The sequence below is a fragment of the Diceros bicornis genome, chromosome 6, assembly GCF_020826845.1.
Source record: "Diceros bicornis minor isolate mBicDic1 chromosome 6, mDicBic1.mat.cur, whole genome shotgun sequence".
Taxonomy (NCBI): domain Eukaryota; kingdom Metazoa; phylum Chordata; class Mammalia; order Perissodactyla; family Rhinocerotidae; genus Diceros; species Diceros bicornis.
This window is the reverse complement of record NC_080745.1, coordinates 43,231,702-43,244,500: the sequence shown is the minus strand read 5'-3', so window position 1 is coordinate 43,244,500 and position 12,799 is coordinate 43,231,702. Positions and strand designations below refer to the sequence as shown.

General features: G+C 35.4%; 1 protein-coding gene across 1 annotated transcript in view; it reads left to right on the top strand.

Moving 5' to 3' along the window:
- CABCOCO1 (ciliary associated calcium binding coiled-coil 1) overlaps nucleotides 1-12,072 on the top strand; it is a 115,454-nt gene extending 103,382 nt beyond the window's left edge. The window contains exons 6-8 of the mRNA XM_058542672.1: nucleotides 6,349-6,471; nucleotides 6,898-7,038; nucleotides 11,967-12,072. Of these exons, the coding sequence (XP_058398655.1) occupies nucleotides 6,349-6,471; nucleotides 6,898-7,038; nucleotides 11,967-12,041 (339 nt within the window). The 3' untranslated portion in view covers nucleotides 12,042-12,072. The remainder of the gene's footprint in view (nucleotides 1-6,348; nucleotides 6,472-6,897; nucleotides 7,039-11,966) is intronic.
- The last annotated feature ends 727 nt before the right edge of the window (nucleotides 12,073-12,799 follow it).

The window sequence follows — 12,799 nt, the reverse complement described above, 5'->3', positions numbered from 1 at the left end:
GGTGATTTGCCTCATCCTGACCATCCCTCCTAACTACCTAATTATTGTCATGCCACCTCTATCTCAAAAGAGAAGTTGTTCAGGTCCAAGGAATTCTTCAAATAAGATGGCATTGGATACAGGTTTAGCATTTTAAAGACTATGACTATATGGAAACAGGGTGATGGCATGTCCTCAATAACAAATTCTTCTGAGTTAATTGGACTGCTTGGGCAATATGAACAATGACATATAGAAATAGCATGGACCACTGTCCTCAATATGGCTGCTCTAGTCTGTCTTCCAATGCTGGCATTAGAAAGATGATCCTTTCAATAATAACAGTAATTATAAATAATAATAATAATATACCTTTGGGTTTAATAATACTTTCCTTTTGAAGAACTCCCAGCATTTTCATCCACATTATCTAATTTGTACTTGAAACAGTTCGATGAAGTAACCAGGTCACAATTAGCATTATCCTCCTTTTACAGGTAAATAAATTGAGGCCTAGGGATTTTCTTAGCATCACACAATTAGGAATAGAGCCACGTCTACAGCCTATAATTCAGTGGTCTATATTCTAGCTTATTGCCATCTTTAGAAAATATCTGTGTATCTGAAGAAACGTTCTGTCCTTCAGGAAATGTTTGCACCAGAGCCAGATCAAAACATCTTTTCCATTTAAACTGCATTTACGCTACAAGAAGGTATTCTTTTTCAAATTCATTAGAGAGGGTTTTGTTGTCTGAGGTCATTAAGATAGGAGTACTCAGATTTCTTTTCAAATTGTAGTATTGGCCTTAAGCAGAAGGACACTTAGAAATACTAAAGATATCTAAAATACTCTGGAATCAGTTTCTTTAATTATCTAACTTTATTTTTTCAAGCACAAGTTAAACAAGATCAAATCAAGAGTTATAAATAAAAATGAGCACAAGGTGTTAACTGGAATGTCCCAACCAGATTGCAAATTGGTTTACTGTCACCTGCCAACTTAAATTCCTCCTTGCAGCTTCAGCTGGAATGAGTAGTCTTCATTTCCTGTCCTAACTTGTTGTACCATGTTACCGCTCACTGTTGAGGTGATTAGCACGTGGATCTGATGGTCTCAAAGCTCTATTAAGTTATAAATGTTCAAACTACCAATATGCTGTGGATAAAAATAGAAGTTGCTATTAGATGTCTATTCATACCCTGCAGAAGCCTGGCAACATTTTGAACCTTTTCAAAATGTAAATACTGCATATTAAGCATAGGAAAGAAAATTAATGTGCTGCATTTGCGAATTTATTTCCAAGTCAAAACGCAAAGGGGGAGGAGGACTCTTGTAGCAGAATTGATATTCTACATTTACAGGATATAGTAAGAAGTTTGTAATGGTCTGAACACAAAAGGAAAACCCTTTAGAAATGGATTAATTAAAGTTTCTCTGATAATCTTAGCTTTTGAATTTCCTCTCTTTTGATTTTAAGTTTATGGCCTCAGTATGACATTAGCAGAGTTTATTGCATTTTGCAGGTGCCATTCATATGTTGTTACTTTATGTGTAGTACATTGTGGGCAGTGGGGTACAATTTTTCGTTAAAAATTTCCAGAACCACACAGGCACTTCTTAATTAGACTTGCAAATGAGTAATGCCTTTCTTCAAGGGGAGAAAATAGTTAAAACATTATAGGAATTTTTATGCCTTTTTTTCTTAGTTAGAGTTGAGGAAAGTTTGCAATAAAGTTTTCTTTTTGAAACTTTGACATTTTTTAGTAAGTTCTGATTTACATATAAAGCCATCACCTGATAATTCCAAACAAATGTCTTTTTAAAGCATACCAGTATTTTGTATGTGTACCTGTAGCTCAAAAAAGGGCTAACAGGTTTGCCTTGCTTTCTGCCATTCAAAACAGTGGAAAGTTGTCATCTCAATAGCATTTTTAATATCTTGAATAATTTAATAATTGCCACCTTAATCATAGATTCCAGTGGTACCAACACTACCCACAAATCACCTACACTTTCTTCAAAGAAAACAATAAACAGAATAAATAACAATAAACAAAAACAAGCAATAACAACAAAACAATAACAGCAAAAACAAATAAACAAAAATGATAAACCAGAGTTAATACTATCAACAATATTAACACATCAAGTATAAAAGGAAAGCATGAAGTAACAAAATTTTCAGAGAAAACCTTTATAGTTCTTCTCAGACACAATAAGATCTGGAAGCAGATTCTAATTCCTATGTTTTTAGATCTAAACTGACCCTATACTTGGTTCCAGGAGAGTTCAAGTTTCCTATCATTTATTCCTATGATAGATGTCCATTTCATACTATATGTATGTAAATTCTTAAAAGATTTCTATGATTTCATTTGGCTTGTAAGTAAAGGTCTTGAATTTTTTTTAAGCTGCATAATGTTCAATGATGAAATTTTGTTCTTATGAGTATTAAATTATGCCAAAAAGCCATTTACTCGATGTTCTTTAAATACGATAGCATGATTCAACTAAAGCTCAGATTGTAAACCATCTTAAATAACACTAATGCAATGTGCACGTAATGAACAATATAACTAACTTAAGTTAATTTTCATGTAACAGATAACATCTGGGGGAAATATATATTGGTAAGTTATGCAAAACTAATTTTCTAGCAACCACATCTGTAGATGTTATTTATTGTATGTTCACTTAACAGTCCATTATTCTGTTTAGAAATCTATTCTCTTCTTTATTAGAGCTTTTAATGTACTCACCTTGGTTCAAATGGTCTGCTCATTATCAGAAAAAATATAAATGGCATTCACATGGAACAACATGATTGTTTTTATTATATCCATTTGTGTGCAAGCATTCAAAAATGGCAAGAAAACACATTTATTGCTTTACATTCAAAGTAATATTTAGGGGGTATTTGAAAGTCAAGCAAAACCAATCATTTGGCCAAATGGATGTATGTGAATAATCAGAAACTCCTGATTTTTAATCTCAACATTAGGCCTCAGGCAAGTCACTTAAAAGTCTTTTCCTCTGTTTCTTGATCTGAAGATTATCGGTGCTATTCTCTTATAGAAGAGAGGGAGCTTGCTAAATCAGGGTACCAAATAGGAGTGTTTTTTTAATAAACATACTTGATCCTTTTTCTGTTTTTATTTTTCTAGATTTAAGAGGTAACATATTAGACTTTGAGGGAAAAAAATACGAGACAATTAGAATTCTACAGGAATGTATAAAAATAGTTATAAAACTAGCTTTATTTAATTTGTTTCAACTATTCATAGACTTGAGGAAATTATAACGTTCTTTCAGAAAATCTAACTTAATAAAGCTGACCATGTCTCTCTGTTTTAAATAGATTTTATTACAGAACCAGTGATGTTGTAAAACATGAGGTTTTGTTAAAAAAAATACAAAGGCCTAATTGTATTTTTTTAAAGAAAGTATTGCATCAGACGGTTTCATTTAAACATATTTGCTGGCTCTGTGCTCTCACCACAATTATTGATTCTAATTTTCCTTAAACTTGTTTTTTTAAAAAGCTACTTAAGGGGGGAAAAAATTACTGTGATGCTTCTGGGTACTATGTTTATTTCAAACTATATATTTGACAGTGTACCTTCTTTGCATTAATGAAATGACTTTATATTTACCCTCATCTGAAATTGGGATATTTCTTTCTCTTACAGTATCTTACTAACATAGCCATTTTCTCTTCATAAAGGAGAAAAACATAGCTATGGTTTGGTTCATTGATAGTATGCCAAACACCCTGAAGAAAAGAAATTCTCACCCCCAGTTTTTGTGCATGAATTAAATTAAATGAATAGCTTTATGAGCCTCACTCATAAATATCAAGAAAAAGAAAAGCCCAACTCTCAGTCAGACTCTCAGGTTCTTGGGATAAATGGGAGCTTCACTCCACCAAAACAATGATGATGTGGAGCTGAGAAGTTCCAAGTTTCCGAGTGTGTGCCCAGTACACACACACATGCGAGCGTGTGTGCACACACACACACACACCAGTGCCAAAGACCAGAAAAACTGGGTAATTGGCAAGTAGTTCAGATTAGCCTTATGAAGCTATTCAGACCACGGGGATGTGGGGATAAAATGAGAGACTTGAGCACAAATATCTGCTTGCATTTAAGTGCATAATCTGATGGAAGAAAGGGCACAGGTGGGCAGACGGTAGACTCTGCTGCGACCAGGATCGAGAGGCAAGCTATGGAGAACTTCCCCCAAGGGGTGAGAGAAAATTAGCAGAAAGGCCTAACTGTGTATGGAAAAGCATAGCAGCAAGACAAATATGGCAACCGCAGCAAGATAGAGTTCTGATTCATTAAAAGAAAATGTTTACCTTGCAGATTATCTCATGCTAACCTTCTTAATGCCTGTAATGAACTCAGTAAACTCCATTCAATTCCTTTCTCTCTTCTTTTTTCAATGTCTCACTCACAACCACTTCCTCAAAATTTCTATTTCTCACCCTATATTCAAGTCTATACCACTAAATAAATACCTCATCATCCTCACTTGTTTTACCTACAATGTTTCAGAGGACACTAAAATTTGTTTAGCTGTTTCATTTTCCTAGAGTGGTAAAATAAAAAGCAATATAAGGTGTGGGAGGATGAGTAACAAGCATGGTGAAAAAAGGTACAATTACTTTTGTGGGAAGACGAAAATGCTTGTATGTCCCGTTTAGGGGAAAAAAAAAAAAAACAATGGCTTATGAATGTGATGAGAGAAACGAATCATTCCGATACGTTTTCTAGATATTCTACTTTGATTAACATTTAGTCAGTTTAAGATAAACAATCTGGAATGATGTCACCTAACAGAATAGAGATTAAGTGATTAATAATATTAGTAATTTCCAAGTATGGCAACATGACCTATTACACTTTACTGAAAACTGCACAGGCCAAAAGTTGGCATACCAGGGTTTAATTCCCAGCCTCATCACTAAGTAATTATTTGACCTTAAGCTTGGTTTCCAAATTTCCTTGACTATAAAGTTAGGATACTTCAGTTTTTCTATATATTTATACTGAGCATCAACTTCCTACAAAATCAAATTAAAATTAATAATATGAATTCAATGCAAAATACATAGGTATGATCAAGCAATAACTTAGCCTCTATTATATTCCAAAACCTTCTAAATAAAAAATGTTAATATTTAAATGAAATATTATAACATGTGAGTTCATTTGAAATATTGTGAAGAAGTTAGAAATGAATGTATGCTGATTTCAGAGTTTTTCCAGGCCTCATGGGATGATAATTATTCGGTGAATTTATGCATTTCCAGAATTTTGTCTTCAAACTTGTAGTTTGAAGTCACAGTCTGACTTTGTCAGCACAGAGTGGGTGGTTTCATCTCAGGACCACAAAAGCAAGCTCCTGAGAGCTTACTATATAAACTAGAACATCAATTTATTGATTTACAGTAAGGAATGTCATGGGCATGAAAATCAGAGCACTCGAGTGGGCATGTCTTTATAGATCAATTGAGATGGGAAGTCAAATGTTTGATCAAAATGTTGCTTGTTAAGCACGGAATCAGAACAAGAGGAACTAATAAAATGATTCAGATGTTTAATGCCATCAGTACCCTCATCTCTTTCTCTCCCCCAAGTCATGGTGGGATGGACATTGCTTAAGTTGACTTCTTTGACTCCTGTTGCTTCATTTCCATTGTTGCCAGCCATCACCCTCCCTCTGGTTGGCACACTCTTGCTACAGAATTGTTAAATGCTCACAGTGAATTCTTGCCCTGCCCTCTGTGTTTTTGGTCGATTTTGCAAATCTCCTCTCTGATTTGCTGTGTGCTGGCTTTATACATTAATCCTTAGAGCCTTTATTATCCTCATCATCAAGTTCTCCATGGCCACTTCACTTTTGCCCCCAAGGACAGCTACATTCTGCTGAGTAATATCGATCAACATCAGACCGTTATTGACTGTTTTAAGCACCTAATCCTCTGCCGGAACTGGAGGAGGTATACAGAGGATCTAAAACGTGGTCTCTATCTACAGAAAGCTTGTAGGCTGGAGGACAGGGACGTTGACGCATGGAACAAAAACCAAGGTAATACAAAATGAAGTCCTAAACCACATAGTATAGAAAGAGAATAAGACAGCGGGAAAAATAAAATGCTAATTATCAGAGATGGAGGACAAAAAGCACTAGAAAACTAAGAGGCCAATGGTGTCAAGAAATCAGAGGAGATGAATGACTTTAAAAAAATAGACTTGGAAGTTGATATAAATATATTTGTATTTATATATGTAGGAATTGGCTGAAATTGTGCTTACTCACCGAAGCCTTTGTCATAACACAGCTCTTTTCTTCCCTCCCAGCAAGTGATAGAGATTGTCAAGCCTTCGGGTTGCCTTTTCCCTGATCCACTAGAAGAAGGAATCTCATTTGACATTTACTCAGCATTCATAGAGCCACCCCCGACATTGGATACAGAAATGAAGGTGTGTTTCCTTTTGTCTCTTGGTTCCCCTTCTCTCAGCATTACATTCTCTAAGGGCAGGAGGAAAGGAATCAAATGCTCTTCCATTTCCTTTCCCTCTGACTTTTCTCAGCTAAATATAAATATTTCTTTTAGCATCGATTCACAGGCGGGCTAGCTGAGGGTAGCTCAGCGATTTTAATCTCTTCCGCTCCATCCTCCCCAATCTCCACCTTCACTGTCCCAAAAGTAGACACTACTTAGCATCGTGACTCGATTCGACATGACGCTCATGAATAATGAAAATGCAGGGTAATGTCAAATCAAAATGTCCCTCTAGATTGACATTACTCCTAGCAAGAAAGTACCTAAGAGAAGTTTGAGGTTACATATAAATCACTGAACGCTCCAGAAATCACTTGAGTGTTGTTTACTTTCAATATTCCAGGGGCTGGATCAAGAACCAGGCCCTGAGGCGTCCCAGCCGGAAGACGACACTTCAGACACAGATCCTTTAGTTGGTTTCACCATTGAAGATATAAAATCAGTGCTGGATCAAGTCACAGATGACATTTTAATCGGCATCCAGGTACTCAGCCTTGATAGTGTACTCACTTTCTTCATTACTGATTAATTCGCCAACCTCAACCTTAAGGTCTGTAAACACTACCCACACTTTGCCAGCAAGAGTGACGCTTGTGATAGAGGAGTTCAATTTAACATCTCCACATAATTCTCAGTTGAGTCATCTGAGACTCAATAAGATCACAAAACAGATTCGCCAACTGCACATAGTATGGTGTGTGTTATCAGTTTCTAAAATCATTTGGCATTGAAACTCAAAAAATAACACGATAAAGACTTTGTCCCTTGTCACACTGTAAGGATTGCTCGTGCAAGAGTAATTAGAGCACATTTCTAAACAGTAAACACTGAAGATCAAACCATAATTCTTACCTACATCTTCTCACTAAATTTCTAAGGAGAGGCTTTCAAATCTTTGAACTCCCTCTCAGAGAGTTTGTTCCTTTTCACAAAGCACTAACAGCTAAGCAATTTACATCAGTGGCTGCATGAAAATGGTCATGGCAACGGCCATCTCAGTAGCAACTGCCAATGATGTATCAGTCAGCTTAGCTTTAGGCTTAATTTTTTTTCCTGTCCAAAATAAACTCATTTCTACCTCAACACAAAGACTTGCATCATTTCCTACGCAAAATGATTACATAAGTGAATTACACATTTTGAGAGGATTTATAATTTCTTGCGGAAATGATCATGCATCAATAGGACAATATACTGCATGTTTACAATATTAATGCAACTCAGGAAAAGATTTAGTTGTTATCTGAAATGAGACTATATATAAAAAGCACACTGTATTAACAACTAATTTAGAAAGAGCAAAAGATTAGGTTGGCATAAGAATACCTTAGTACTTGTTTAATCATCAAATGTTAATGCACTATTTATGTGAACATTTAATGATTTGATGCCAACAGAATCAGCCAGAGTCCTTGGTTTAATAAGGAGTGTTTAGTGTTTACCAGAAATAGTGGAAGAACACGTTTTACACAAAGCTTTATTGTTAACAACCCCATGAATGTAATAACTGGTTACTGTGTAGAAGGGCAGAGTGCAGTTGAATTAAGCTGAGTTCAGAACATATCTCCTTTTTAGATTTGATAACATTTCATCTAAATATAGTTTGTGTATAATCATGGCCCTGGGCTCCTTTGCAATCCTGCGGCTCTGAAATTATTGCCGAGGAACTTACTAGACAGTAATAGAATTGTTTGCAGGCCCAAAAAATTGAAAACATCTTTACCAAGGCCATGTTCCATGTAGTGAGCAATATGTTTTTAACTATTCATTGAATTTTTTTTTAATATTAGAGTCTGCAGCATTTATACCACTACTCTATAACAGAAAGAATATGATTGCAATATGTGTGTGTTATTGTCCCATTGGCCTGCAGCCATCCTTACTGGGCCTAGAAGTTTGTTAGCTGCCTCATCTAAATGTAATTAGGCATAGAAAGAGCTTAGACCAGAGGTGAGGGATGCAGATCCTTTAGGTGTCATGATCATTTCCATATTAAGTAGATTCATGGACACTAGCCTGGGCCAAATTATTGCCAATTTTTCAATAAAATGGCATGGTGATGTGGATTTATATAATGTCTCAAGACAGCAAACTCCTTTATATATTTTCTCTCAATAATCCTAGTAAACTCCATGCAAATTAGGCAGGCACTTCCCTGATAAAGAAATTGACAGATGAGAGAGACAGAAGGACTAAGTCATTTGTCCAGAGTTTCCAGGGTTGGAAATTGATGAAAGGCCCTGAATGGGAGCTGTGAACTGGGTTCTAATTCTAATTTCAGTGTTATCCACAAAAACCACATAACCGCTAACATCATGACCAGACTACTTTGGATGTTAATACTCCCATGGTGTGGCACTTTTTCAGTGTTTACCCTTGTGTCTTGGACAAATTCCAAGTTGGGTAATTACTCTCTGCTTACCCAAATTTCTCCCCGGTTTTAGAGGGGTAAGGTATTTTCCACTTCTAAAGCCTGCCTTCCAATGTTCCTGGCCCCTAAAACTGCCGCATTCCTGTTCAAAGGTAGCCACATGTCAGTGGTCAGTGTGTATAAGCCTTCTGAATACACTGACCCACTGTAGGAACATTTAATGAATTATTTGTACGATGTCTTAAATTTTCCAATAATTTTTTCTCCTTCTTTATTTGAACTCATACTGTTGTTATAATTTTTGGAGGAAAAGGCAGTAAAGAATTGATGTTTTAAGTACAATTTTTTCAGAGCTCCTTCTCCAATGTGGTTACAGGCACATCACTTTCTATAATTCTGAAATTTCTGAAAATGTAGTGCAAATCCTTAAATTTTTATGTTAATCCACTTACTTGCCTATTGACTCACTTTATAGTTTTAGAGATTTATTAATAATGAAGTTGTCTTGGCCCTGAGATGTTAATTAAAATTATACTGAACAGAGCAAACATTTTAAACTTATATAGTTTAGGTATTTTAATTTTAAAGATACATTCGAAATGAAATTATTTTGGCCCTTAGTTGCATAATAAAAATTATACCCAATGGAGCAAACTTTAATATATTTAAAGAATTACATTTCAGAGAAATATGAATGCTAACACTAAATTTTGGCATTAAATGTTGGCTGTTGGCCCTGTTCAAGCAATAGGGTAAAATAATGTGAAAATCCTGAAAGAAGTTTGCCGTCTTGGGACCATAAGTATTTTGGGGTCAACTTGAATTCCCAGATTAGAAAAGCTAAGTGGGAGATCACCTCAAGGTAGTGATCCCTGAGAGGCTACTGAACCCAGGTCATGAGTTTTCCATTCTTTCTTAAAACAAAATAGAACCATCCCTTATCCTAGTCGTTGTGGGATAAATTGTCTATTGAGCAGTGTTCTGAGGAATAATGTGGGTAGACTAATGACAACCTGTTCTTGACCAGACAAGGAGTCTTTTCATCCAGACTCTCCTAGTTGTGCCTGAACTGAAGTACTGATCACTACTGTCTAGAGATCTGAGAGGGAACTCCCCTCTTTCAGTACACCACTCTATTAGGGGTGCACCTGACCTTCGTGGACCTTTTCCCCAAAGCCCACATTTATGTTGATGAATTCTATTTCAGTGAAATACCAAAAAGGTTAACATGAAAACCACGGTGAGATAGTGAAACAGAAGCTGGTAGATAATAGTACATCCGTCCTTAGTTGAAAAGAAATGAGATTATTGGTGGACATAGAGCAAATTAATTGCAAGTGGGAAGAATCGATCATTTAGTTAGAGCAGTGCTTCCCAATCCTTTGTAATTGTGACAAGATTATTTCTGCAAACTACTTCAGTTCCTATATGGTCTAATGTGTTGCATGACATAAAGAAACAAGAGTAACATATTTTAAAAATATTTCATGACATCATAACAATGAAGTATAACATTGGTGAATATATCACAAAATTAGGATGGAATTATGAATTTAAAAGCTAGCGTGTAATGTTAACATACTTAATTTTCAACTATTTAATTTTACAGATAAGAACTAACACCCAAGGTAGTTAAGTGACTTGCCCAAGGCTACAAAGCTAAACTAATCCCTAGCTCCCCACACTCCTAAACCAGTGCTCTTTCAGCTCTACCAAATCACACCTGAGGGGTCAGTGATTCCTACAAAATGACAGAGTTCCTTTGTAACCTGGAGGACCATGTTCATTGCCTCCTCTCCCCAATCACAAGAAAGGAAAAGATGAGAAACCAGAGGCCACAGCTAGACGACAGGTCTTGATAAAACTTGAGCCAAAAAAGACTGATACTCACTTGAGAATCCAGAATCGTTGACACCAACGTGATCTTTTCAGAAATGCGTGTCGACTCTTACTGTGAAGGTAAAACAAAATTTCATCAAATAAGGCAACCAAGTGGACATTTCAAAACTATTTATTATAATACACTCATAAATAAATAAAAATGAAAAGTTATGCGTGGACCAAAATCAGTAGTTGATTTTTTAATTTCATCTATATAAATTAAAATAATAGAAATTTCTCAAAATACAGTTACCCTGAAGACCACAAATCATGTTACAAATATTAACATTCTAAACTTTGAATTATTTATTAATTATTCAAATTATTATACTTGTCTGTATAAACTACTACTCATGCACTTGTAGACTTTTTTAAATCACCTAAACAAAAACACCTATTTTACCACATTGCCTGCCACTGGTTTCTCTATACATACTTTTATTATTCATCATGAAAAAGGGAAGACATTTTCAGGGCTACTAATGTTCAGATAATGTGAAAGTATTTTTGGAATTGTGCAGGTAGCAATGTTAGTCCACAGAATATCACTGCCAGAGGCTAAATGCTATCACAGCCGCAGCAAACAAGAAAACCTGTCAGCAATTGCTTACTTTTTTCTACCAAAACTGTACCACAAAGTGGCATAATTCCAAGAGTTATAACGTATGATGAATGCTCTTAATTATGAGAATTGTTCTAATTGTGAGATTATTTGTGTTGTTATTTCACAACAGAAACTTTCTGTGATCCCATTTAGAATGTATTACACAGGAGACAAAACATCCATTGCAAAGGGGGGCACCAACAACACCGCAATAACTGAGCCCAGAGCAGTTATTCTGATTCGGTGCTTATTGGTAAAGTCTGTCTGAAAATACAGATAAATTAGCCTATCTTCCAACACAAGGCTCTGTGAAAAATGGCTGTCCAAATACCACTTCCTGTTCACAGCAGACATGCTATACATTGGGACTGTGCAGAGAAATATGATAAAGTGTTATCACATCACTACAGGCTGGAACACGGCTATGTCTGCAAAACAGGAAGGTGTGTGAGGGATAATGTCTGTCTTTAGGCACTATAGTATGTCAAAACCACAAAGACAATGTGCAGCAAAAGATAGCTCCATCATAACCACTTTTTTATGATTGTCTTCACAGACCGAGATAAACGAAAAGCTGCAAATACAGGAAGAGGCCTTTAATGCACGAATAGAAAAATTGAAAAAGGCCTGAGGACTAGGTACAAGGAGGGTGATGCTAAACTTCACAGAAACAAACAAAACCAGCCGGAATAATAGACTCTAGAGCATCGTATCTCTTTCATGTAGTTGGGAGAGGATAAGCAAGCCCCACTTTTTATTATCCTAAGTAATTAGAAAAGTATTGGCCCCAATTTTGCTATCTCCTGTCCCGTAACAGCCTCTGCATTTATTGCACTGAGTGTAATAAGAACATTTTGTATACAAGAGTTTGGAGAATTATATATAAAAATACAATTACTTTTACGATACTCCTTTGACATTTTGACTAATAAATGCTATTCATCTTCAAGGAGAATGAAGCCAACTTTTTTAAATAAAGAAAAATAATAATAATTTTATACATATTGACCCAAATGAACTGCCCCATTACTGGAGCCCTCTGAACAGATACCACTACCACACTGCTGATGATAAAACTTGCTAAACTACGGCAATTCAAATGCATATAAGATTTTTTTTTTCCTTAAATCATTTGGTTTTCTTATTTAAACATTTCAGTGTGAAACCAATTTTCTGGAATTGTATAATGCAGTTTGAAGCACTTTAATTTATTCTGTACTGTATTTGTTATTTCTAATCTTGTTACTCTCCCAAGAGAATACATGACCTATATAAAAAGAAGAAATGTATAAATGGTTATTAAAGACCAACCTATATATAGATTGTAAAAATCTTAAATACAAATCAAACTCACAGAGCTCTTAAAATTAACCATTATATTGCAGTAGA